A 27052-nucleotide genomic window follows, 5' to 3' on the forward strand; every position below is an offset into this window, starting at 1 on the left:
AAACAGGGATGAATTTGCATTCATTGAGGCTCAGAGTTGTTAAAACATATTGCTGTACACTGTAGCTTAGTTTTGAGTTGCATTACACTCTGATAAATACACTCGTCTCTGATAAATAGTCTACCATAATGTATGGTTTAGGACATACAGAACTGAAGTAATTCTAGAACGAGCTTGGTAAAGGGAATTTCAGATTTGTAACCTGGGTAACTCCATGTATGATGCTTTCTGAAAACCTCATTGTGTGCCCGACTCAAGACAGCACACATACTCTCTTGAGCTTAGACAGGCCCAAGCAGAAAACAAGAGATCCCCATGTTGCTCAGCAAGCTTATGTACTTCGCACAGATAATTTCTGCTACTACAGTACGCCTAAAATATGAACGGCTATTTTTTTCCTCACTTTTCAGTGGGGTCAAAAAAAAAAAGCATCCTTACTTCTCCAGTTGCTATCTAGCTGGCTGCATTGCTTGGAACGCAGGCCTCTTGGTGCTGTTATTTAAGATGATATTTCAATTTCCCATGGTTGTTGGAGCTGTAAAATACACCTAATCATGAAGTATGTTGACTACTGCTAATTTTGTTGCAAAACTCTTTAACAAAATCGGGCATATTGAAACTACTATCACAAATATTTCACAGAATTTACACTGGAAGAGTTGTTTTGTTTATCATCCTCACTCAGCAGATTTTAAAAACGACAAAAAGCAGAACAAACCAACCAAAATGTAAAGGCAGGACTGGAACTTGCAGTTTTGCGGTGACACTCAATGAAATATAAATGGTAAAATGAGAGTTCTAAAGAAAACCAGCATTGGCGGGGGTTGCCTGTTTTAACAGGTCCTTGCTGAGGAAGTTTTGAAAAGCTTTGGAAGAGGTACAAGGTTTTTTTTCCCCACAGATAATACTATACCAGGCTATACTTAAATCAGAACGTAGGAAGCTAATGCCCAGACATCTTACCACAGCACTGGCGTCTGTAGTCAGAGAGCAGTTATGCGACAAACCAAAAATTTCTCATTTCCTTAGCTTTCTCATTTAAAATATTCATTCAGTGGGGGGAGGGGGGGGGATCAAACCAATATTTAATTTATTTCTACAGCACTCACACACCTGCATAATATAAGCTTTAATATGCCACATTCAATGATTGTTTTCAATGCAGCTCTATATTTTATTGAAGTTACAACCCACAACAGCATAATCTGGAATAAAAAGATATATTATAGGCCCTTCGAAGGTGTCTGATTGAAAAAGGTGAAGTCCTCCTTAAGTTATGCAGCTCTACCAGGCAACAAAAATAAGAGCAAATAGAGCCAGGTAAATCTTATTAAAAATTGGGCCTTGCTTTTCAGTGCCCTGAAAGAGCATTATAAATAGCACTATTCGAATATGCTATCATTTTAAGGAAGTATATTAATAGCTGTGTTGCTCTAAGCTTTCAGAGTCAAGATAAGGATAGCTTTGAAATTTTCTGTACATGTTAGTGCTCCTTGGAATACAAATGAAAGAGCTGAGCCCTAAAAATTCCTTTACTCATGCTGAGATGGAAACATGACCCTTCTGCTCTGGAGAACAACAACTATGAGTTACGATCTCTCATAAATTTTTGTATGACAGAACAGCATCTTCTAGTAATTCCAGCAGTCTCTCTGGATTACTAACTTTACTAGGTCCACTGGTGCCACTGAAGCATCAAACATCCTTGGAGAATTCTCCATGAGAATCTTAATTACAATTCCAAGTTTCTGAACACCGAAAACTGTGGAGTGATATAAAAAAAAGTGATTTTTATGAAACCTCATTTAAATTCACAAGTTGTTTTACAAAGAATGCAGCTCATGAAGATCTTAAAATTAGAGTAGAAGAGCCATAACAAAAAAGCTCTACTCTACAACAGCAGTGTTCCTCTAAGTAGCTCAAAGCAGTGTGATGAGACCAGTTCATGAAGTAACAAGTGCCTCCATGAAGGGAGAATGTAGCTTTTTAGAGACTCTCAGCCCAACCCTCCATCCATCTAAACCATGCTACAACTTCAGGTGGCTAATATATAAAATTAAACGAAATATTGGGCACTGATCAGAAGTTCAGATCTAGGAATAGCTGTCTTTTATGGAGACTGCTAATTTGTTCAGAAGACAGACAATTTTAAGCTATATCCCTTAGGAAGCTAAATCAGCACTCTTACTAAAGGCATAACGAGTATTGAAGTTGCTGAGCTCCTTCCTGTCCCGTTACACACCTTGAAAAGGAAGCATGAGAAGTACCCCAAAGTAGCCGCTGGATTTTCATCTGCAGTCCATGTTCTTAAAACTCATACACGATGCTAAAAGCAATTCAATTTTAAGGCATGTACATCTTCTCTTCTTCCCAGCCTGGAACTCTTTCATTAAAAAGATTTGATAGGAGGATTAAGAAGAACAACAATAGTCAATTGCACCCAGCAGAGTAAACAGGAAATTGCAGTCTGTGTATTGGGAGTGAAGTCCTAGATATTTGAAATTTTAAGCATCGTAATTGCCTTGACCTGCATGCTGAACACAGGTTTTACCTTCTGTCAGGCCAGAAACATTCAAACCCGCTCACCATCAAGTATCGGTTAATAGCCTCTTGCAAATTAGATTGCCTTTCCTTCTGAAGGATATAATTTTTCAATAGAGCTTCCTAATAACACAAGCAATTGCTCTGCACCAGTCCCATACCCGTTACAGAAAGCACAAAGCCTACTGTAAGGTTACCATATACTTTTATGTCCTGAGTCTGAAAGATTGTTATTCAGTTGTGACTGAGATCAGATACCAGATCCTACAAGCTGTCTTTCCCTGGAATTACTAAGCTACAAATTATCTGTGGAGATGATCTTTGTCCTCATCAACATTTTCTTATTATTTCTCCTTACTGAATAACTATGTATTGCTGAGCAGTTTTAAGTAAAACTGTACATTAATGTCTGAGGATGGAGATTTTTCTTTCCTAAAGCATGGTTGGGAAAAAACTAGTAAATAAGAAATATTTCAACCTTTCTCCTCCGATGCGATTCTTCAGAGGCCATAGCTTATATCACCTTTTGAAGGGGTAAAAAGTATAAAGGTGTGCATTTAATAATAATTTTTTTATCTATGAGAATGTTACTGAAGAAAGCAATTTCAGAAAAAAAAAAAAAGCAGTTTCTGCCACAGCAGAGGTTAAAAATAGCCACAAAATACTATACAGATGGCTCAACAGATCTAACACACTACTGTATAGAGACACAGATCAGTCTACCTTTAGGACATTGCTCTTTTTGATAGGCATACCTTCGGATACAAGTAGAACAACAAAAATCGTTGGGGTAAAGGATGAGATTCTTTTTTTCAAAACTCTCCGTGCCTTTTTATAACACTACTCTGAGCTCTACTGCAGCTTTTGAAAACTGAGGGTTTTGCTCTGCATACACAGTCTGAACAAAGAGCAAGACAAAACCATGGCGCTACATTATAACGGCAGCCGCCTACTGTGAGCGCCTCCTCACTCTGTCAAGAGGGAAAAAGAGAGAAAAAAAGCCCCACAACACTCTAACCAGAGCCAAATCCTGGGGATAAAGCTGCTTTCCCCCCCTTCCTCTTTTCTCCTCCCTGTTGAAGGTTCCTAGACACCCAAGAGACTGGAGTGCTTGGTCCTATATCCTTCCAAGCCTTGCAAAGACAACTTTGGTACCAAAACCACTACTTGTCTTCTCAGCTAGAACAAAGTGCTCAAAGTAGGTAAAGAAACAAAATGCTCTTTAGCCCATTGCCTCCCATCTTAAAAGTTACCTCTCTTCAGCAATTGAGTTTGAATATCATGTTACCTGGCAATAGGTAAAAGCTCTGTTTCTAAAGAGGTTAAAATTAATTTCTATTTGTTTTCAGGAACTACCGTCTTTGTTGATTTATATCTTTCCTGTATGATTGAGAATCCACATAAAAATCATGCCCTTTCAGTCCCCCCCCAAAGAAATAAAGCTTGATCTTAATGCAAGTGAAGCATACGAGGCACAGCTGTGATGGGCAGTTGGCCATTTCATGAGGATTACCACTGATTCTGTAAAAAAGGGGAATTTAGGGCACTGTCTTGTGAGCAGCTAGAAAACAAACGGCCCAGTTAGTCAAAGTCTCAGCTACAGTAAGTTAGAAACAACAGTAACCGAAATCCTAAGGTAGGAAAATGATACAAAATACCAAATTTGAAAAAACTACACAAAATAACATGATGCTCTCTGCTGCTAAGAGATCAGTGCCTATGAACTCCAGAGCACCAGATTCTCAGCTTCTTTTAAAAACCTTATGATTGGATGATGAGTTCTCGATTATGATTTCTGTTTGCTTAGTTTCTCTGCAGCCTTTTGCCCAAGACATCACACATCCTCACCCATCCCTAAAAGCTGTAGGTTGAGAAAAACAGAGACCGAACTCATTCAGGTGGGTTTAGCACACATCACGTTGCATATGAGATGTTCAGGAAAGTGATACACATACTAGTCAATACTGTACAGGCTCCATCGCTCCGTAACAGCATCCGCTCTTTTCCAAAGGCTTATGACTGGCGAGGCACATTCTTCAGGAATAAGGAGGGGAGAACAACAATCTACTTCTCAATAAGTAACTGGCGAAACCCACTAGGTTATGATGAACTTTTATGACTACCGCAAACATACAAACTCATAAATCACATGGCATAGCTTGTTTTTAAGCAATTTAATTTCATCCCTGAACCTGAACATAATAAAGTTAGGTTTTGGGCTTTGTATTTTTAAAGATTGTTACAGAACAGCTGAACAGCTCCTGAAGGACCTTGACCGAGACGCTGGAGCCTGCTAAATACTGCTATAATTTAAGAAATATCTTCTTATAAAAAACCTAAGGATTAACACTGTGCTTCAGGTCACCTGATGCTTTTATAAACAGATCTATAACCATTTAAAAAGATATTTTTATACTAATTCACTAACTTCAAATCTGACTAAACTAGACATTTTACAGTTTGAAACATCACCACCCATAACTGCACACAAGATAGGCATTAAACGCGAAGCCTCTACAGCAAGTAACTAAATTTATTATTGAACTACCAGAATGGAATAAGTGCTTTGAATTATTTATTTCCCACTAACCATTCAAAGCAAAGAACTGGAATGAGGCAAAATCCAATAAGTGAACCCATGATTTATCTATGAAGCTTACCATATTAAATCATAATTTATGGCATACTGTACTCTAAGAAAAAAAAAGTTTGTTAACTAAAACAATGGGAAGAGTTCAAAGGGACGCTCACAATTAAAGAAATCTTGGTTTAATCTTTTCAGTCAAGTAAAATTAGAGAGGAAAAAAAAATACATATATATACTGGAAGTAGCAGTTCCAGGATTAAAAAAAAAAAAAAGTTTCTGATGGGAATTATCTTTTTTCTACCACAAACACAATGAAGGTTTCACAGCAAGTGCGTGTAATCGCAACTGACAGTTTACCTTTGTGTTTGTTGATCAGTAACAGCTTTTGTTTTGTAATTAAAACCTTCAAACAAACAAATAACCAGACAGGACTGACCCGAAGTAGTACTTGCACCTGTAACGCCAGAGACCCCCCGCACAGTTAACAGCTGTTATTCCTTCTCAAGATTTATATTTGGCTAATAGCACGACACGAAGACTAAAGCCAGAAACAGCAGCAAACTCCAGAGGCTGAACGACCTGTCCACGTACGGACATCGCTAAAATTACCTGTACAACAACTGAAAACAGTTTTCTCAGGGACAAAAACTTTCCCGCCGAGGGAGCGGCTGGCGGAGGTTGGGCCGGACCCCGCCGGGCGCCGGAGGGCGGCTCAACTCGGCTCGGTTAAGCTCGGCTCAGCTCAGCTCGCCCCGCCGGGCATCCTCCCCGCGCGCTGCAGCCTCACGGCTATAAACCCGTAAAACACCCGAAAGCACCAGCACGCCTCCGGAGCGCAAGCCGGGGTGGCAGCCCGCATGCGGACACGCACAGGCATGTGTGCGGGCATGCACAGAGGATGCACCTGGCACCCCCCGGGGCGTTACCTGCACGGAAACCGCAGCGGGGACCCGCACCCGCTGGAGGCGGCGTGTGTGTCCCCCCTTCCCCGGGCACCTGCACGGCGGGCCGGGGCCGCCCGCACGGCCGCCGCGGGGACGGAGGGGTTTCCACTGACCTTTCTGCTGCTTAAAGGACTGGATAGAGCCCGAATGGTGAACCATCTTGGCGGACGGCAGGCTGCCAGCTGCCAGCCCGCCGGCTGCGGGGCGGCGGCGGCAGGGGGGCGGGAACCCAGCGGCGCGGCCTGGCCCGCCCCAGCCCGGCTCGGCCCGCCCCGGCCCGGCCCGCAGCCCCCGGCGCCGCCGTCGCTTTGGCAACGGGCGGAGCGGAGCGGCCCGGCCCGGCCGAGCCAATGGCGCCGGCAGCGGCCCGGCGGGGAGAGGCGGTAACGCGGGGTGGCGAGGGGCGGGCTCGGGGCCGGCGGCTTCCCCCACCCCGCGGTGAAGGGGGGTTCAGTCAGCTCCGGGCGTCCTCGCTGCTCCCGCCGAGCAGGGACCGGCGGGGAGCGCGGCCGCCCTTTGGGCAGGAAAGCCTGCGTGGCCCCTCTGAGGGGGAATGCCGGCCCGAGCCCCGGCATCGCCCCAAAACCCGCCCTCGGGCCGCGTTCGCTATACCTGTCGCCTTCCTGTAACCCTTGTCTCTGAAAGACATCAGGTGTTACTGGCGAGCTAAGGGGAAGCCAAGTACAAATTTCACCTCCTTTACACAGTAATAGATACATTTACATCTAAGTGTCGTGAGTTTGTATTTCAGCCCCTCCATCCCTGTCATTGCACCGTAAACCTGTGTTGCATCACCAGCTTTTTTTTTTTTTCACATGTTATAAAACTTACACTCTAATTCTTACTGGAGATAGCGTTTCACAAAAAGACACTAAAATGCACATTCAAGGCCTGATATGGCCCATTTCTATGCTATTTCTGTTATAATTTCCCTTTTCTCCACAGTGTATGCCAAGAGGCTCATTCCAGATGATAAAAGATTCAAATTTGTAAGGCTTTGATTTCTTTCCCTGTCTCCCTCCACCCACATTATTCTCTCTGGATTCTGAGTAAGTTTCACGACAGTATCATTCAACTCCTGTAGAATGTTTAGGTTTTAATGTGTCTACCACAATAATCTGTTTTTCGGATCCTCCTAAATTCAGTCAGTCCAATATTCCAGGCTGCATCTAGCAGTAGCTATTTCCTCTTCTCTTTTTAGGGATACACACATTATTTACTCAACAGAAGTTAATTAAATCGCCTATTGTAACCTGTGCAGCTAAGGGCAAAATCTGTACCATTCCTTCAAAGTTTGTGGCTCCATTTGTGTCCCAGAAAATGTACTAGAGATTTCCTCCCTCACTAAAGCAAAGCTAGAACTTCCCGGTAGTTGACTGGGGTTTGTAGTACACCATCTGCTTAAAAAAATTACGTGATTGCCACCCCTTACTACAGGCCATTCTGTACTAAAAAGTTGTACTACTTTGTCTCTATCAGTTTAGTTTAACAACCACGATGTATACACACTCTTTTTTTTTAGTGTGGGGATTTTTTTCCACCATGAAAATGTACTAAACAGCCATATATAAACCAATATGTCCATACATGACAGATAAAATAAAAATTGCATCCTAACCGGGGAGGTATTCTCCAGCACTTTTTTCCTAGAGTATACCAGATATTGCTCTTATGTAACTCACAGCTGACGCATCCAACTGTTACCATAAGGGAAAAAAAGATAACCTTACCTCCTCAGAATAGCTGACCAAATTTTGGTTTTGTTTGGAACATTTGCAGAAGGTTTGTTGTCAGTGAGTTTACGAAAAGATGCAGAAGCTATGGTGCTGTGAAGACATTATCCTACTCATTTGTCAGTCTCCGGTGGCTTTGTGCACACTGAAGGTAAACAATGAGGCATTCCTCTGCACTCCTGCAATTTCGGGAAGACTGCTGGGAACAGCTCTTTCCCACTGAGAGACAACACTATAGATGTTGCATGGCAGAGTAAGGCAAGTGGAGACCAGCCAGGCTGGCTCTTGTTAATCAACAAATGCTGGAAAACCAGGAGCAAGCCAAAAAGAAGAGGTAGAATCAAGTGCTTGTTGTTTACTTTCAAGCTTTAATGCAGACGTTACAATGGATAAGTAGGGATTAAAACCAAATCTGTACCCACCACCTGAGAGTCACCAGGGGGAAAAAAAAAACAAACAACACAAACTCTAAACTTAGTAGTTAATAATCATATGTAGGCTGCAACAGCTAGTGTGGTTCTTTCGCTGTAATGGTCTAAAGCTTTGTAAGGTTCTCAGCCAGAGCTGAGACAACTTGGCTGACACCTTTGACTTGCAGGTGAAGCAGAGGAGCAGCATACATTATGCTCCCTTTCTTACCAGAGGAAAATAAAAGAGGACCATAATCTGCTCTCATATGATAATAATCTACAAAATGCAGAGGGGAAGAAAAGGTGCTGATAAGTAAAATTACAGCCTAAAGAGGTTATCTCACACACTCTTGGAAAAGAGGCTGTCAGCTGCCCGGTACTCAGGGCCATCCATCTAATTTCTGGTCCGCAGTCCTCCACGGAGAGTTACAGAACTCCCGAATTCAAACAGATTTATCCAACCCTATTAGTGCACAGAATGATGGGGAGAGAATAGCCAGGCTAAGGTAGTGCTCAGAAACCTGGCAGAAGAGTTAAATTCTGAGGACAGAAATGGGTTGTTTTTCTACTTGTTTGTGTTTTTTTTAATAATAAACTTCTATTTTTAGCAGCAGATAGCACATATGCATGAAACTACAGATACGACAGCTGGGGGTAAGGTCTGCAAAGAGAAGAAAAAAACATCTCTGCAAAGGTGTTTTAAAATAAATCCTTCACCCTGTCAACTGACTAGGCTTGATAATTGTAAAATATGATAATATGAGAATCTGGAAAGATAATTCTTTGGGGAAAAAAGGAGCAATTGGTCCAGTTTAACAGTATTTTTAGAGTACAGACAACAGAACAGTTATGAATTGATGGCTAAGATATGTAGGAAATGCATACATTCTTAAGCTTCATATGCATAATCTACATTGGCTCTGAAGCATATTAAAATAAAAATCTACCCTCACACTCACTGTTTAATGAATACTCTCTTTTGAAATCATTAGTTATATTAAGTCGAGTCTCACATTATCTCTCTGTAACATTTTATAAACCTTTTCTAACGTAGATCAAAACTCTGGACTCAGTGAAGAGGTCAGGATCAAACACAACTAGATTTAGACCATCTATCTCTGTAAGTCACCAGAACGAAAATCATGATGCAAAAGCTAAAGGCTGATGTACCTGCACATATGACTGAGTGTTTGCTCAGGTTTGAGGTATACCGTTTTGACATTAACTCTGTTTCATAGATAGACATGCCTTTTTCATGAGATAGAGTCTTTGCCAGGAGAGATTAGGAAGTACGGTCTGCTATTTCAGTCTCGCTTCATCATAATATGTGTAGGTCTATGCGATTCTGTATTACTTGGGATCTATAAAAATTTTGCCTGGTAAGAACAGGAGGACTGAGTCTCCAGATTTACTTTCTATGAGGAAGTTGTTTTGCTAGTAAAACAGGCTATGAGACAGATACATTTTAAATTAGATTTTATATTTCCATAGTGCTTTTCAGAAAGTCACAGGAAGTAGAAACTTGAATTAAAACCTAATTAGCCTGTGATAAGTAACATATGCCAATTATTTCCTTGAGAAATATTGCCATCTCAAAAGTTAATCATAGCCGGCTGTTAACTATTGCCCAGAAAGAAAAGTAACCTTACTCCAAAAGAAACTCATGAGGTTCAGTGAGTGCAAATTTCCGCACCTAGAAAAACCCCATTTATCAATTCAGGCTGAGCAGCAGCTCTGATGGGAAGGACCTGAAGGTTATGGGAAACACCAGCTTGAATACCAGCCAGCCCTGCACTTGCATCACAAATAAGGCAAACCTTAGGAGAAATGTAGCCAGCAGATCAAAGCGTTAGTAATCCCCTCCACTTGGCATGACTGTAGCTGCACCTGCAATTTTGTGTCTAGCTTTCCCACTTCACGTCCTCTAAATTCAGGAACGGTGTTGGAAAACTGGAGAAGGTCCATAAAAGGGCTGCCCAAGATGGTCAAGGGTCTACAGTACATAAACTGGGAGAAGTTGAAGAAACTGGGTTTATTTAGTCTGAAAAACAAACTAAGGAGTTCCAGCAGTTTACAACTACTTGAAAGTCACTTCCAAAGATGACAATACCGATCCCTTTTTAGTCCTAAATGATCTGATTAGTGACAACAGCCACACTTGATGGCATACGAGGTTTGGATTGAACACTAGGAATAAGTTTTTACAACACTGGTAATGCACCGTTAGAACAGGTTACCCACGAAGCAGTGAAATACCTGTCCTTGAAGGTTTTCAAAATTTGCCTTCACCAAGCTATGACTGACCCAGTTTGCTGATGGCAGTAGTAAAGCTTCAGAACAGGAGATTGGCTTAGATGACCTTCAATGGTTATAATACAGGTTGTAATAAAAAGCAAATACAAGGGAGTTGGAATCTTCCTAATTCCAACCAGGAGGTAGACACACAATTTTTGAATTTTTATTAAAACAAACTATAAAGTTATGTTATTTTTTCATATCTGTCACAAAGAGTTTGGTTGAATAGATGCTTATGCAGCTTGTCAAAGTGCAAAATAAAAAGATGATATTAAATGGCCTATAATATAAATTCAAAATAAAATGTCCCTTCTCAAACATACCAATTTCTAAAGTTCTTGCAAACTACAATTTCTAAACAATTTGCAGGAAGATTTTTGAGATCAGGGTGATTCCTTAGTCTAAAATGTTGTCTGACTGAGGGCACTAAATGTTTACAGCAGCACCCAAAATTGTTGATTTTCTATCAGCTTTTATGTAATACATTTAAATATTATGAAAAATTAATGTTTACAGAATTGTTGAGTCCATCTCTTTCAGGGACGGCAGTTCTGTACTATTTAAAGCTCTACAATGCAAAATTCATCTTGTTCAATATTTGCTGTAAAATTGTTTGCAAATGTTCTGATCTTACTGAAAACAGTGGGAATTTTGCCATAGACACTAGCTCGATGAGGAGGACCTTCATTAGCTCTGATAAAGCTGTCAGTCACTCTGGAGAAGGTCTAGCAAGCAGATTACGCAGCATCCTAAAATGTGCAGTAAATTATTAAAAAATGGAACATTTCAGTGAAGATTTTACTTGTGTTGCTAAGACACTAACCCTTGAAATCTCACTGATTTCCATATTTTAATATTTCATTTCTATGGTAATTTAAGAAACCTTTCTCCCTGGCTAGATAGAATTTTCTTATATCCATTGAATTGACTGTGTTTTCTGAATGATACTAAATGTTTGGACCTTGATTCTGTACCTCAACAATTGCATGCTTCTTTTTAAGCTTGTGATTGCAGTCCTGCAGAGAAGGGCTTGGGGGTACTGGAGGGCGAAAAGCTGGACACGAGCCGGCAATGTGCGCCTGCAGCCCCAAAGGCCAACCCCAGCAGCGCGGGCAGCAGGGCGAGGGGGGGGATTCTGCCCCTCTGCTCCCTCTGGGGAGACCCCCCTGCAGCGCCGCCTCCAGCTCTGGGGCCCTCAGCGCGGGAGGGACGTGGAGCTGTTGGAGCGGGGCCAGAGGGGGCACAGAAATGCTCCGAGGGCTGGAGCCCCTCTGCTGCGAGGCCGGGCTGGGAGAGCTGGGGCTGTTCAGCCTGGGGAGGAGAAGGCTGCGGGGAGACCTTATTGTGGCCTTTCAGTGCTTAAAGGGGGGCTATGGGAAAGGTGGGGGCGACCTCTTTAGCAAGGCCTGTTGTGGCAGGACAAGGGGTGATGGTTTTAAACTACAAAAGGGTAAATTCAGACTAGATATAAGGAAGAAATGTTTTACAGTGAGGGTGGTGAAACACTGGCCCAGGTTGCCCAGAGAGGCGGTCGATGCCCCGTCCCTGGAAACGTTCCAGGCCAGGCTGGACGGGGCTCTGAGCGACCTGATCTAGCTGGGGATGTCCCTGCTCACTGCAGGGGGGTTGGGCTGGATGGGCTCTAAAGGTCCCTCCAACCCAAACCATTCTGTGATTTATAGATTTATATTTACATCCTAATAATTTCCCTGAATAAAGTTACTTTCCCAGTTTTGGCTGTAACTTATCCACCTAACATGGGAAACAGAAGAAAAGAGTTCATATGTTTAGGAAAAATTCATTTCCCTTAGCAAAGCAGCTCAATTCTGTTCTAAAATATTTGGGTCAAAATGCCAAACTAGAATTCTAAGGAGTTCAGCATTCTTGTGCCTGGTATACAGTGGGATCCTTGGAGAAGAGCTATACGGACTTGCAAAGATGGTAAAATGTCCATTTGCTAAAAAGTCCTTCTAAAATAATGCAAAAAGATTATAAGGAAAGCACTAATGTCAAGAAACAGGTAAAGAGAGAAAACCAGAACCATAATAGCAGCATACAATATATGCGCCTATCCAAATTTCCCAGGTAGGCAACTGTTTACATAGTCATATTATTCTTTTCTATTAGATATCTCAGTTTCATTATTTCACATTTTATCTGAAGCAAACAGCAAGAAAGATTAGTTACCCAACTCTGCAGTACCAGCTACCAAACTTGCTGCAATATAATTCTATTTCTGATTAGCAGCCTGATTTGTTAAGTAAAGAATAATCAAATATGCTAAAAATAAAATCACTAGCAATGACGAAGTTCTGTCATTTGATTTATGTTTCTGCTGTAGAGACCTATTCTGCAAATCCGCACATCTGTTCTTTAGTACCGTGTGCTCAGTGCAGGAACCTCAAGAGTGACAGTAGTAGAAACTTCTAGAAACAGGACATTAACATAGTCCTTAGCTCTATAGTCTAAATTTACAGTAAAAAAAGTCATTTAGGAATTTGGTCCTAGATCTAATATTCATTTAGTGTCAGATCCTTGGTTTAGAGATTACTGCTTAGTGCATTTCTGACAGCAGAGTCTTTCATCACCCCCAAGCTAATTCTCTTTACAACCCCTTAGCTCTTACTATTTTGATTCCTTTGGCCACATACCTGATCTTTTTCACAACTACAATTTTTTACCCCCTCTCTCACCCCCCAGAAAAGCAAAGAAAAGGCACCTTACAAACTGTTAAAGGGAGCAGCAAGGAAAGGTGAAACGGGGGAGGAATGAACATCGTTTATGAGCACGGCCAGCCACTTACTATGTAAAAACTCTGCCTGCGTGTCATTTGGCTAGTTCTGCTCACAACAAAAGAGAAATATCAGGCAACAGTGTGTGAGATTGACATGCTACCTATATGTGAGGGAGAAGTGAAATTAAGTGATACGGTTCATTCAGGAAAGACTAAAAAACTGCTCTATGTTTTTTTACAGAACTCAGAACAGCAAAGTCCAAGTCCACAGCTGAAAGTCCTAGGATTACAGTGCCGCAAACAAAATAGTTCAAGAAAACCATCAGGATATCCTCTTGGCAGTTCTTAGCAGTTCTTCATATCTGAAGTTCAGATATGGTAATTTTTCTTCTAAATTTATCTCACAGCATGCCTGCATTCCTTGTTGGCCAACCTGCCATCTTCCAAAGCAAAAGGAACTACCGAAAATTTCTTCAAAGACACCTATCTCTTCATTGCGGCATCATCAATGAAATCAGAATTCCAGTTATCATCTTCACAGAAATTTCTCTCTTTGGTATCACGCTCACACGTAGCTTTGGCTTTATTTCCTGTTGCACGACTCGGCTCCCTCATGGCCGCATAACCCAGGACTGGGCACTACGTCCTCATTCCGGCTCTCCACTAGAAGTATGGCATGTATTTAATCCGACAGCGGCATCTGAGAGTGGATCGATGCCAAACGCGTGAGCTGCAAGCCCACACACGTATTTACCATGCATCAATCACCTCCCCATCATTTTGGAAGAAACATACTGAGGTGGGTTATCCCATCCCACAGACTTCTGTGTTCCACCGCCACAGATCTTGCCAGCTTGGCTGTACCAGGTGAACTCCCACGAGACTCATGCCTCCTAGCACTAATGCTAAAGACAATGTTTTGCAGAGAAATTACCATGGTGCCGTCTGGCCTAGCGATCCTGTGTTCTGACCTGGGAAGAACTGTACTGTTACACAACAAGAAGATAAGCAAAAGTAACGTTGGAGATGCTTTTTTATAAAATTGATCTCTCTGAGTGTCCCTAACGTCACATCCAAGTGCAGCAATGTAAGCTTTAAAAAAAAAATAAAAAAAGCTTTTTTCTTTTTGTTATAGGGCAAAAGTACAGTGCTTTGTTCCAGAACTATTTTATGTTCTACTACTATTTTATGTAGATTTTCAAAATATCTAAATGTGATGGAAAAGTGGGGTAAGATTTTCAAATGCAGTATCCTTGTGATCACAAATCACTTTTAATTTGGTCATAATTTATCAATATCTGAAAATTTCAATGAATAAAAAGGTTTATGTATTTCTGTTTTAAAGAGTCATGAAGAAAAAAGGCTTCAGAATTTAAATGCCGTCTTGTTGATTTTGCCCAGAAACCCAGAAAGTCAAAGTAATGCAGTGATGCACGGTACCTGAGGGAAAACTAAACATCAGGATGCAGATGATGGGACACGAGCACTTTCCTCGACTAGAAACACCACACTAACTTACTAGCACTGTCATTGGCTCCCTATGAGCTAGAGGGATTCGAGTCAAGTCAACTGTGAATGACCTCAGGGATTTATTTTAAAAGATATCGAGATTACCCTTTGTTCCTATGCACACACAGACAGTCTATTAGTCTGCAAAAACATGGCATACCCTCAGAAGATATATTTATTTCTATGCCTCTTACACAAGCCAAGCGACCTCTCCGCAGACAGGACACTTGTACATGACTCGGTATCCTGGACAAATAGTAATTACATGCCAAATGCTGTAAAAAGAATCAGCTCTTGGAACATCTAGTATATACTTGCAAGTAATAACAAACAAGAGTACGAATGCCGGGGCTTGTGGACTACTCGCCAGACGATCCTGCAAAACCAGAACGTAAATCAGAGTTAACCAAAAAACCAAATTTCTTCTTATTTTTCCTCCTCCTCCCCCTTTCCCAATTTAAAGTCTTTTCAGTTTCAGGCAATGTTGTATTTCTCTAGTCGTCTTATTCTGAATCTTTTACATTTAAAAGATGTCACACATCGAAAAAATAAGTTGTGTGTGTGGCCACAGAAACAAAATAAAAATACAGCCAGCTTCACATACCTTTAGGTATGATTTTCTAAGGAACTACAATGAAATGAAGGTTTTCTTCTCTGAAGAGGGCATTGCTAGCTTAACTTGCTCTTTTTTCCTCTTCATTTGAAAATGGAGACGTTGTGAAAGTGCGCAAATACCAGTGCAAAGGCTAAAATATTTTTTTTCTGAGAAAAATAGAGTTTTTCTTTTAGCTTTCACAGTAGATGGAAGGGCAGAGAGCATTTTTTACACTAATTTCTTTAGACAAAGCACATAGTAAGCAAATCGTTTTCTCCCTCCCTTCCTCTCACTTTTTCCCTATGAGGCATCCATGCAAGGAGCATGACATACTCACATTTCACCGGGGTGAGAACATGAAGGGATACATGCAGGTACTATTTGTATGTCTCTATATATCGTCTATAAACTTTATCTAGGATGCGAAGTAGAGAAGGCATTCCCGCAGGCTCCTGGGGCAGGTAAGGGACCAGCTTGCTGCAGGGGCCCACCCTGGGAACAGGGGCTTTCCAGCTCTGTCCGACTTCAACAGACGAATGGTGACTATGGATGCTTTTTCCCAAACGCACTTTCTACAGTTTGGATTGCCAAACCTGCCGGGAAATTTGTTACTATATTGTTTTATAGTTACTGGTTTTCGGGGTGGGATTGGGCTCATGGAGAAGTGTAAGGGTGTCCAAGAGGTTTGGAGTTCAAGACTAGGCTGGACACTCGTAAGGCTTCTGCCTTTACTTCATTAAGAACACTTCATTTAACAAAAATGGCAGTATTAGAATGATATACATAAAGAGAGCTACTGAATAACTGAATCTATCATCTGTTTAAATTCTACCAAGTTTTCCATCTTGCTTCGTCCCGCCGGCTACATTTATTTGTGCTACTTTGCAGGCCTGAATTAACCGAGAGCTGGAAGCCCTGTATGTAGTGTCTTCAGTTTAAGTATGACAGGTTATTTACCCTTAACTTGGTAGGACAATTTAGGACTCTGTATTTCCAAATCCATTTTTAAAAGGCTTTCACATCAAATAAGTTTAATAGCTATTCAGTGCATGATTCCAAACAACCTGAGAAAAGGCTGATCATTTTTGATCAAAGTGGAATTGCACACTATGGAATTGCATTTATTTTCTTGAATAAGATGGTTCTAAATTAAGGTAATAATAGTGTATGCACAGACACAGCTTTCCAAGTCTCATTTTTCTGTTTCTATTAAATAGGTTTCTAGCCATCCAAAATCTTCAGCAATAGCAATGTTTTTTGTAATGTAATTATTCATGATAATACTGTTAATATGGAATTATACTGATTAATTACACAATGCTTCATTGTTTTAGTTACTCTGAAAATGTACTCTTGTAAATTAAAAACTCCTTTTAGATGCTCATCTCTAAGACAGTCACAGTTTTGTTCTCTCAATTTATTTGCAGGCATTTTATTTATTGAAAAATATATATTTGGTAGTCCATGAAGAGACCTTAGTAATCAGTTCTGTTTCCATGATCGTCACAAAAAGAAAATAGGAAAAAAAAAATCAGTACGTACCTACTTTTGCTTGTACACAGTGTTTTGATTTCCCATGCTCTGAAGGGCTACATCTCCACAGCCGGCTCGCTGGTGTTCAATGGTTTGTCCTGCTCTTTAAGCGAGTGCTGCCCGTGACTATTACTGCTGCACAAGTAACGTGAACTGACTGACTGTGCTACATCTTATTTCAGCATCGTTTAAAACTACACAGATGAAGTAAGCTGTCAAGAGCAGGAAAATATTTGTCAGTCTCAACGCACCCAAGGCAAAAATCTGCAAACTGTTTTCACATGCTCATTTTAACTTCTGGTTTTTAAAATACATACAAAAGCTTTGCACTCAGAATCAGAGATATCATTTCCCGCTATGAGCGCAAAACAAGAGCTATACAGTACTTTTGTGTTTTGTTGTCCAAATCCAAGGACTGCAGTTTCTCAAGATGAAAATGCCAGTTCACCTCAGCCGTCGTGTGCTTCTTGCTTAACTGTTTACCTCAAAAGCACATACTGTCAGCGCTGCAGAAGCACTCGATGGCTTCATGACGTGCACTCGGAGGTTCAAGAACAGGGGCAAAATATTTATTTAAAACAATGGCTGAAGCATTCTCCTCTCCTTTATTCCTTTAGAAGTGTAAAGAAATCATATTCCAGCAAGACTTGCAAGCACACACCCTGTCACTTGCTCCAGATCCTTCGGCTCCCCCAAACGGCGGAGCAGAATACTCAAGGAGAGGTCCCCGGTACAGCATGTCCAGGAAAAAAGTGAGTAACCTGGCAAACGTACCGCTTCCACCCAGCCCGCATGCGCGTGGGGGAAGCCAGCAGGTAGGTAGGCTTCAGCCGTTCTAGCATCTATTTTAAGCTTCAGAGCAGCAGCTTCGTATTTTTTACTACTCCAGGAAAATGTTTTGCCAGATCACTGGCAAAATATCAGTTTCTAACTCAATTAAGTAAACTGGCGTGGCTGAAGCAAGACTTTCTGGAACCTAAGATGACAAATGGTGAGATGCTTATGGAGAGGAAGCGTGGTCTCTACAAAGCGAACGTTTTAAGGGAAGTAGGGCATGTTTTTAGCAGTTTTAGCTTTAAACAAATACTATCCCAAATGAAAAGCTCCATAGTTTTCTATATTTCTGCTGTTAACTAACTTACGAGTCAAGCAAAGCTCAATTCAACATCAGGTGAGAATTTTACCTGAGAAATCTTATGGCTGCAAAACCCACAGTCAGTAACCGCCTAGAGGAATCCATGGGGTTCTGAAAACCATCAGCGCAGCTTGGCTAGCTCAGGCTGCCTCTGCAAGTTGGCAGCAAGTTGAGCTCTGTGTGTCCATATCTATATGTATACGCATATTTACCCAAATATGTACATACACATATAAATATGCATATTTCACACTACTTTTTCCAGGAGAATAATCACGCTAAGGCAGCAGGCTTCAGCACACTGTGCTGCGGGGGATTGTGCAGGGAGCGAAGGTTCTGCTGGGAAAGGCAGGTGGAGGTGGGGAAAGGAGAAGGGTGAAAAATAATCTTTAGACTCCCCTGGAAAAATCACATGGTTTTTTCTGACCACACTTTCCCAGTTCTTCGTCTCCAAGTATAACATTTTTTGAGTCATGTAGTGGTAGTTGAGACAAAAACATGACATGCTTTTTTATATATGTCTACGTGTGTGTGTATATATATATATATGTAAAAAAACGTGTGCGAGTGTATGAGGTATTTGCCATCACTCCAAGTCATTCTGTTTTTACTAACGGGTGTTGTAACAGCAACAAACAATGAAAGCCATGAATTTTGTGGTTAGTAGTTGACTGGCAAAAGGCAGCAAAAAAGATGTCAAGGAAATATGCCAGCCTGGCACCCCATGCTGTTTCTGCTTTTCCGTACACTGTACCCTAACCAACACATTGGTTACCCAGTATTTATGGAACAGAGTTCACAGCAGCATCCAACACCATATTTTTCAAATGTAAATGTAGCTTCTGAATAAAAGATGGTTCCCGTCGCATGACTAGATGTCCATGACAACAACTCTTCCAGTCACCTCGCGATGACGGAGCCCTGAGGGGAAGATTGCCAGAGCTGCTCCCACCTCACGCCTACCAGCCCAGGGCCGCAGGACGCGGGTGATCCAGCGCTGCGCACCAGACGCCTGCACACCCGGCAGAGTAAATAACCCCATCCCAACCAATAACCGCAGTAGGTTATTTGCCGATATTATTTCCTCATCCCCAACTTTAACGAATCACAGCCATAACAGCTTATTGCGAAACACAAGCCTTATTTTTTTTTCTTCTTAATTCATTGCTAACACTATTCAAAGTTATCCATGGCTATTTTTAGCTATATTTGCATTGTAACAGTGCCACCCACTGGCCAATGTAAATAGCACCGAGATATTTTCCGCTGAATAGGACTTCATTATTAAACTGATAGGGACTTTATACACCTAAACAGATTTATTTAGGATTAAAGTAAATAAAATTGTTCAATGTCCAGTGAAACGGGGAAATATTTAGAGATTATGGTACTGTAGTACCAAAAATTTTACATTTAACCCTGGCCTCTTCAGGTAAGGACATAAAACTAAAATAAATAAAACTAAAAAGTAAAACCGAATCAAACATAGCAGCAAAAGAAAACTAGTCTGAAAGGAAATATATGTTACAACAAAATAGTAACAACAAGCAGATATTTATTTATTCTGAATACATCTGCTTTTCTGTCATTCAGTCTCCAGGAAAATAATAATGTAGATTTTCTTGGCATGTTAGAATTGAACTCAATTCTGGATATTACAAAAAAGATATTTCCTTTTTATGACGGCAGATTTATACCAGTGATAAAGACAGTATCATAACAACATAATCATACTAGCATGGTAAGCAACAGCAAGAACAAATAATGTATCTATAGTGGAGAGGGTGAGGAGCAGAGGAAATACACCCCATTAAAGATCAGCTGGTGCTTTAAGCTTAGGAGGTTGCAAGATAACCACCCTCTGAGAAAATCAGAAGTACATTGTATGAGAAATCAGGTAAAACTTAGAGAAAAGAAAGATTAGAAATCCATTTCCAGTTTGCTGACGGGTTATGGAAGAATTAAACGGGAAGGGCAAACAAAGGAAAATGTGCATAAAACCCAATATATGGATGTATTCATGTTCTGAACAAAACATTGCAAAAGCCGAATAAGCCTAAGAGAACTAATCTAACTTCACAAACGAAGTTGGGGAAGGGTCTGGAGAGCAGGTCTGATGGGGAGCGGCTGATGGAGCTGGGGGTGTTTAGCCTGGAGGAGGCTGAGGGGAGACCTTATCGCTCTCTGCAACTGCCTGAGAGGGGCTGGAGTGAGGTGGGGGCTGGTCTCTTCTCTTAGGTCACTAGTGATAGAACGAGAGGAAACGGCTTCAAGCTGTGTCAGGGGAGGTTTAGACTAAATATGAGGAAAAAAATTCTTCACTGCAAGAGCGGTCAGGCACTGGCACAGGCTGCCCAGAGAGGTGGGGGAGTCGCCATCCCTGTAGGTATTTAAAAGGCTTGTAGATGTGGCACTTCAGGACATGGTTTAGGAGGTGTGGTAGTGTTGGGTTGGCGGTTGGACTTGATGATCTTAGAGGTCTTTTCCAACCTTAATGATTCTATGATTATCAAGAATGGTCAAACCGAGTTAAAGTTTTTCACTGTTCCTTTAAAAATAATGGCTCTGGCATATTTTTTTTTTTTTCTTCCTTCTCCCTAAAGAAAAATCACAGCATACTCTCTGTTAACTGTCTATCCTGGTAGGAATGTATACAAATAAAGACAATTCCTATTGCTACAGTCATTGTGTCTGGACAGTCTGGACCTCTTCCTTGGACTTAAAAGAGAGGACCACCCTGGTGACATGTGGCAGGAAAAAATGGTAATAACATAAATCGGTTAATCTTGGTGTTGATGGATTGTTCTGCAGGAAAGAAGTTGCAACAGGGAACTGTTTACACTGTGAAAAGGAGCCTGTGTTCACAGAAAAGAGCAGCAGACGAGATCGGGAGGTAAATGAGAAATGTGGGCTTGGATGGTTGAACAATTTTATGACTTTCATTTTTGTCAGTACTGGAGGAAAGAAGTGTGCAAAAAAATGCTCAAGTGTCGTGGGAGGAAAACGTTCATGGATATCTCCCTGCAGCAGCTCGCTCTTTGACTATGAGGCACTTGTCATTTTTATGCCACTGCTGTTGTCTGGGATGCAGATCTGGGGAGAGGCATCAGGAAGAGGAAGCATGCTGCGACTTCCCGGGGAGCCTTAGATTTATTTCAGATAAATCAGTAGATTATTTGTCCGAGTTATTTGTGCTATGGGGTCCTCCTTTCAGTGTAAACAGACTCAAGCATGAGTGATAAAAAATTAGGCTGTTCAGAGAACAGGTGACAGCTACTGCTCTTCCTTCTTTGCAGAGGACAGCTCACGCTGCCTCTGTGCTCGCGCAGCTTTATTATCCTAGCACCTAGCCGTTTTATGCACAGAGATGGATTTACTCTCAAAAACAGGTAAGACAGGTCTTGAAGCAGCCCATGAAATAGATTGATATAGCCTTCCTTACAAGCCTGGAAGGGGAGGAGTACACGGATACCACAGAGATAGCATGACAACAACATGGACGCAGATAGATCTTCCCATTGCCAGGTGGCTGGAAGTAGACCATGGCCTGCAGAAGGCAGGGACTGGTAGGAACTACTCTAGCCTCCACAAAGGAGCCCTGTGTCTGTTTCCTTATCTGGCCTCATTTAAAAAATACTTAATCATTTGCTATTATCAGTTCTTGTCTTTCAACAACCGCAGCTGTGTATTTTGAAAGAGACACCAGTAGGTGAAAGTCTCAGCTTGTTTTTTTGTTGGTGGTTTGTTGTTTTTTTTAAACAGAAGCTACTGAAATCGCAACCAAGAGTAGTGAAAATAATCCAGTTATAAGTAATTGCAAGGAACAACTTAAAAAATGCACACCGTTATGATCCATGAGTTTTGTCCTCTAGGGATCAACACTGCTAAGCTTATCCCTATTTTAACAAGCAGTGGAGCGAGGGAGAGAAAGGCTATGAAGAATATTATTATTTTCAAAGAAACTCAAATGTTTCATTTCTATGCCTTCCTTGCCTTGGACCCGTCTGTCCGCATCCTACCTTCACCTGGGCATTCATCCTAGGTTTTCCTCCCCTTTTCCCTGGTTATTAATGGAGCTGCATCTACCAGCACCAAACAGCCATGAGTCTCATGATAAATGTTCTTCTATAAAATATAAGAAATAATTCAAATCTCTGCTCTCTCCAAGCCCACTTCACACCAATTAAATATTTATGTGACCACAGAAGAAGGTATTTGACGGCATGTGATTTCAGCTGGGTGAAAATCACTGCTATGATAAATACTTAATAATTTATATGAAGCAGTACCTCCTAGAACAGCTTTGGTAAGAGAAAAAGGAAACATCTGGTACACAGGAGACACCTGGCATTTGGGCAGTCAACAGTCTGCTGAATGCTCGGAGACACAGCACTCAATGAATCTTTTAAGATCACGGTGTTGTCCCTTTGCTATCACAGACAGCTACGACAGTTTCTACATTTTTCTTTTCCCAGCCCATGACCTACCCAGCTGCTTTGCTGAAGTGGGAACTTTGGTGTGTACATGTTACAGGCATTTAAAAAGTTTCCCGAGGAGCTGTGCTCGGTGTGAGTTACGTTCAGCTGAGGGGTTGTGTAAACATGCTGACAGCACCAGGCTCCAGCAGTAAAATAGGCGTGGGGTTACCCACTTGCAGGGCTGGGGCTGATCTGGGTATGTCTGCTCACAGAAATGGAAACTGGGGCAGGAACTCGGCTGGATTCAGGCTGTAGGTGGTGCTGACAAGACCAGCAAAGTCTGAAAGGAGGTTAACTTCCATTTTCAGTCAATTTGCAAAAATCTCCCTTGCATCTCTCCAATAGCATTCTTCCCGTAAGCATCTACCAAAAGACATGTTTGGAGAGCAAAAGGAAGGTAAAATACCTGAATATCATTTGTAATTACTAGCAGAAGTTGATTACAGACTCACTGACATGTAAGTATGTACAAGCCCCTTATATTCTGCAAGTCTAAGGAATTGAGGCAGAATCTAAATACACAAGTTGTAATTTACAAAGGTGAAAGAAAAAAAAGATAGTGTGTGGAAAATATATGACATTAAACAAGAAAGAAATAACAGACAATCCTTTTAAAAGGTAGCAATTCCAGAGATTTTTTTTCCTGATATGTTCTGGTATGCAACGGCACCATCTCTAAACTATTAAAAGGTCATGAAATTTATAGAACCGATTCATAAAAATGTTAAAAAGATGTAACATTTAAATTGCCCCTTTTTGGTTTTTGCCCATCCTATTTTTTACACATTCTAAAATGGGTATTTCTACAGCTGCTCCCAAACACCGGAGCTTTCAGATTGTCATTAGTTGGATGAAGACAATGTTAGGAAATACAGAAATAGTTCAGTGTCTACTAGGAACTGTAAAATATTAACCACCTCAAAAGTATTTACTTGTTGAGAGGCTTCTAAAGGTGTATCAAATTACAAAACATCCTCCATAGATATTGCTTCCCCCCTTGTTCCCCTACTCTTGAGTACATGAAACTGTTCGGAAAAGAGAAACAAAAGCCCTAATCTTGTAATCGTGGGGTACGGATTGACTCACTGCTTGGATCAATCCCACTGAAAAGTCAACTCAAAGGAAAAAGGAGAGGCAGATGGCTATCTGTAATAAATACCGACACTTACATGGAAGGCATTTAAGAGATTATTTTTTTCTAAAAATTTCCAAATAGAGTTTTCACTTGTACAAAATTTTTTGAAAATTATTTTCAAATAACACAGTCTTTTAGAGATAACTTGCAATAATTTACTCCAAGACAAATTAAAATCATGTTTATCCTGTCAGTGTCAGCAGTCAAAGACGACTGAGTAATCCCCAGATATCACTACTAGAAATTTTTTAGGACTGTATACATACGTGTATACACACAGCACATACATTTGCACACCTAGCATTGGAAAATGTTGGGAAAGTCATAAATTAAACCTACTCTTAATACTGAGAATCCTGCCCAGTGGCCCAAAGGACGCCAGGCCCTCTCTTCCCCTCTCCTTCGGGGCTCTGTGCAGGGACGGCACCTCCCCACGCTCCGGGGGCAGGGGATGGGGAGAAGGGCCCACGCAGCGCTTGGCAATCAGCAATTCTTTTATGGCGACCGTATGCAGGTGAGCTGCACCTCCCCCACAGTTCTACAATTCCATGATGTGCTTCAAATTCCTGCTGCTCATAAAGGTGTGTGAAATTTAAAAAGTTCACTGTTTTCATTTGCACTTGGGTAAATTTGTGCATTTAGTTCTGTGCAAAATGTGGTAAACACATGAAAAAACGTTATTCGTGAAGTACAAGAAAGAGTCTTTAAACAGCTATTTTCAGACCTTAAGAAGCTAAAATGTAGTAAAAGGTTGTGAATCACAAAGTGCATGGTCCAAAGTGCGATAATCTTAAATCTACTACAGACTGCATCTGAATAACCTTGTCGCTGAGGACAGCTCAACTCACAACAACACCCAGCGACTCGCTGTTTGCCCACGTTGTACTCACACCCACAAAGACGAGATACAGATGAACGTTTCTGTTAGCCTTTCAATGGTCAGCGTTTCTGTACTGAGTAGCTTGACCAGGCCTCAGTACAGCTCTCAATATGAAGACACACACAAATTTATTGTTCAATAAAGTCTATATTAATGCAGACCCTCGCTACGGCACTGGAAGACGTTTGCAGATCCTCACACTGTGACGTGAAGCAAGGGCTGCCAACCCCAGTTGTCCCCCGAGGGGGGCCTAACCGGCAGGCTATCGACTGGTGTCAATCAGCATGTCCTTTGGAGCTGTTCCATGTGGCGCTGGGAGTCAAACTCTCCTTGTATCAGTGAGAGAAATACCAAGCAATTAATTTGTGTGTGCCATATTAAGCTTCCCGATTAATAACAAAAGTTTAATACCTAAGTCCAGTCTGGCTTTGACTTTGCTGTCTTCCACCATCCCAGGGTCCTTACTGAAAGATCATTTTTGGCAGACAAGTCCAGAATTTCTTTTCAGGCCCCTCAGCATGGGCAACTACAGAATTTAGCTGTGTCCGGTGAGTCAACATCGTCCCCAAAGACACATCAAGCACATGTTGCACCGGAGTGTGAGACGAGAAATAAGTCTATCACAACACTAGTGAAAAAACAAAACAAAACAAAATTCCATGAGTTTTCCCCTGTTAACACAGAGACTGGTTCTTAGGACTCCTTTTAAAACCTATGGCAGAGCTAAAGGCTTCATGTTTCTTTGCAGCACCAACAGGAGAAAATGGTACTGGTGCAGGTTGGGTGTGTGGTGTCAAAGAGTCTCAACAGCTCAGTCCTGAGGTCTGGATCACCCTGGCAGCCCCACCCTAGGTACCAATAAGTACTTTCTGAATGTAGCCAGCGATACCTCTGCGTAGAGCAGCTTACTAGCAGCCCTCAAACCCACAGACTCACAGAATGGTAGGGGCTGGAAGGGACCTCTGGAGATCATCTCATCCAACCCTCTGCTTGAGCAGGCACAGCCAGGGCAGGGGCACAGGAACGCATCCATGCGGGGTTTGAATGTCTGCAGAGAAGGGACTCCACAGCCTCCCTGGGCAGCCTTTTCCATTGCTAACTCATATTCCTCCTGGTTATATGACACTTCCTTCTCTCTCTTTGCTTCAGCTTCCCCCCGAAACAGAAATATCTATTTAGATAAGCATTTTAGAAAAGGATCATCTCACAGGTGGGCCCAGCATTCATAACTATTAACTGTCCACTTTCAGGAGAGAGCTTGAAGAAGAGCCTATAACTTGAAGTCCAATAACTTGAAGAAGAGCATATCTGAGTAAAGTCAGTATTCTCAAAGAACTTCTACTAAATAAGTACATCAAAATCATAGGCCAGAACATCAGCAAACCCAGGACTTTTGAAAAAAATTATAGGTCAGGTGGATTTCCAGTTGGAGCAGTCAGGCTTATTAAAAGCATATGCTCCTTTACATGCTTCAAGATTTATGAAACATATTGTCATCCTAGGATGATAAAAGCTAGAATCAAAGATACTACCTTAGCATAGTTTGTTAGAGCGAATAATAAATCTCCAAAGGATGCAGTTTTGGTTCCTTTAGAAATGGCACGTTCCTCTTGGATAGTTCTGTAAATAATACCGACAGGAAAATAATTTTCTGCAGTGTTAGTATAAAGATCGCTAAATTTACATTATTCTATCTAGCGCAGGGTAGCACCAATGGGGCTGCTGGAGTCCTGGCAAACCAGAAAGCCTGTGACACAAAGTGGAATAAGAAACTGCGATATGTTAATCCCACGTGATTCTTTTCAGCCATATAAATTTAACTTTTGTGTGTGAATCTGCAGGGTTTTGAGGATGTGCCCAGGTGATGTGGTCAAAAGTGATGATGTCAAAGGACAGAAGAGTAAAGGATGTTGTTTATTGTCATATGTACCAGTCTTGATCTGAATACATTACACTTTTAGTTTTCAATAAATCTTCCCATACGTTCATTCGGATACTTTTTAGAAACACTGAAACTAATTGAAGAGATTGATAATATCCATTAATACAATTACAGCTTAAATCTAAAAGCAGGCACCCAAAAGGATAACAATCTATTCTGCACATGTAGACTAATGGTATGAAAATTAAGAAATAGGAAACACTAGTCTCTTAAAAGAAAAATTATTTAAGTAAAATGGGAATATAATGGTTATTTCAGAATGAATTTCCAGGGAACAGTGTAAATTTTAAAACTGGCTTACTCAAGCCAGTAATCATTAGAAATGAACAAGACTGGCTTGAACAGCTGAATTATTACTATTTGAGAGTTATCTTGCCTCCAGGCCAAGTGATTTCTACTGCTGTCCTATCAGCCAGATGGAAAATTGTGACTAGCTTCAGGGGGAGTGAATAGCTCTTCAGCATACTCTTGTGTTTTTCTCGTGTCTGCTGTCACTTCAGCAGTATCAACTTAAATGGTCTTATTACTTTATTAATTAGAAATAGAAGCATGTTTTTATTTTACTTTATGTACAAGTTCAATGGCACCTAAAGACAAATGT

The 27052-nt window shown here is 41.3% G+C and overlaps 1 protein-coding gene across 2 annotated transcripts in view; it reads right to left on the reverse strand.

Moving 5' to 3' along the window:
* ANO3 (anoctamin 3) overlaps positions 1–27052 on the reverse strand; it is a 217544-nt gene that overhangs the window by 139105 nt on the left and 51387 nt on the right. The window contains exon 1 of one of the 2 annotated variants that reach the window (XM_064452843.1): positions 6186–6348. The exons of the other annotated variant lie outside the window; for it this stretch is intronic. Coding sequence (XP_064308913.1) covers positions 6186–6231 — 46 coding nt within the window. The 5' untranslated portion in view covers positions 6232–6348. Of the gene's footprint in view, positions 1–6185; positions 6349–27052 lie in introns of those variants that run through there. 2 annotated transcript variants of the gene reach the window in all.

The sequence above is a fragment of the Phalacrocorax carbo genome, chromosome 5 (genome assembly GCF_963921805.1).
Source record: "Phalacrocorax carbo chromosome 5, bPhaCar2.1, whole genome shotgun sequence".
Lineage (NCBI taxonomy): Eukaryota > Metazoa > Chordata > Aves > Suliformes > Phalacrocoracidae > Phalacrocorax > Phalacrocorax carbo.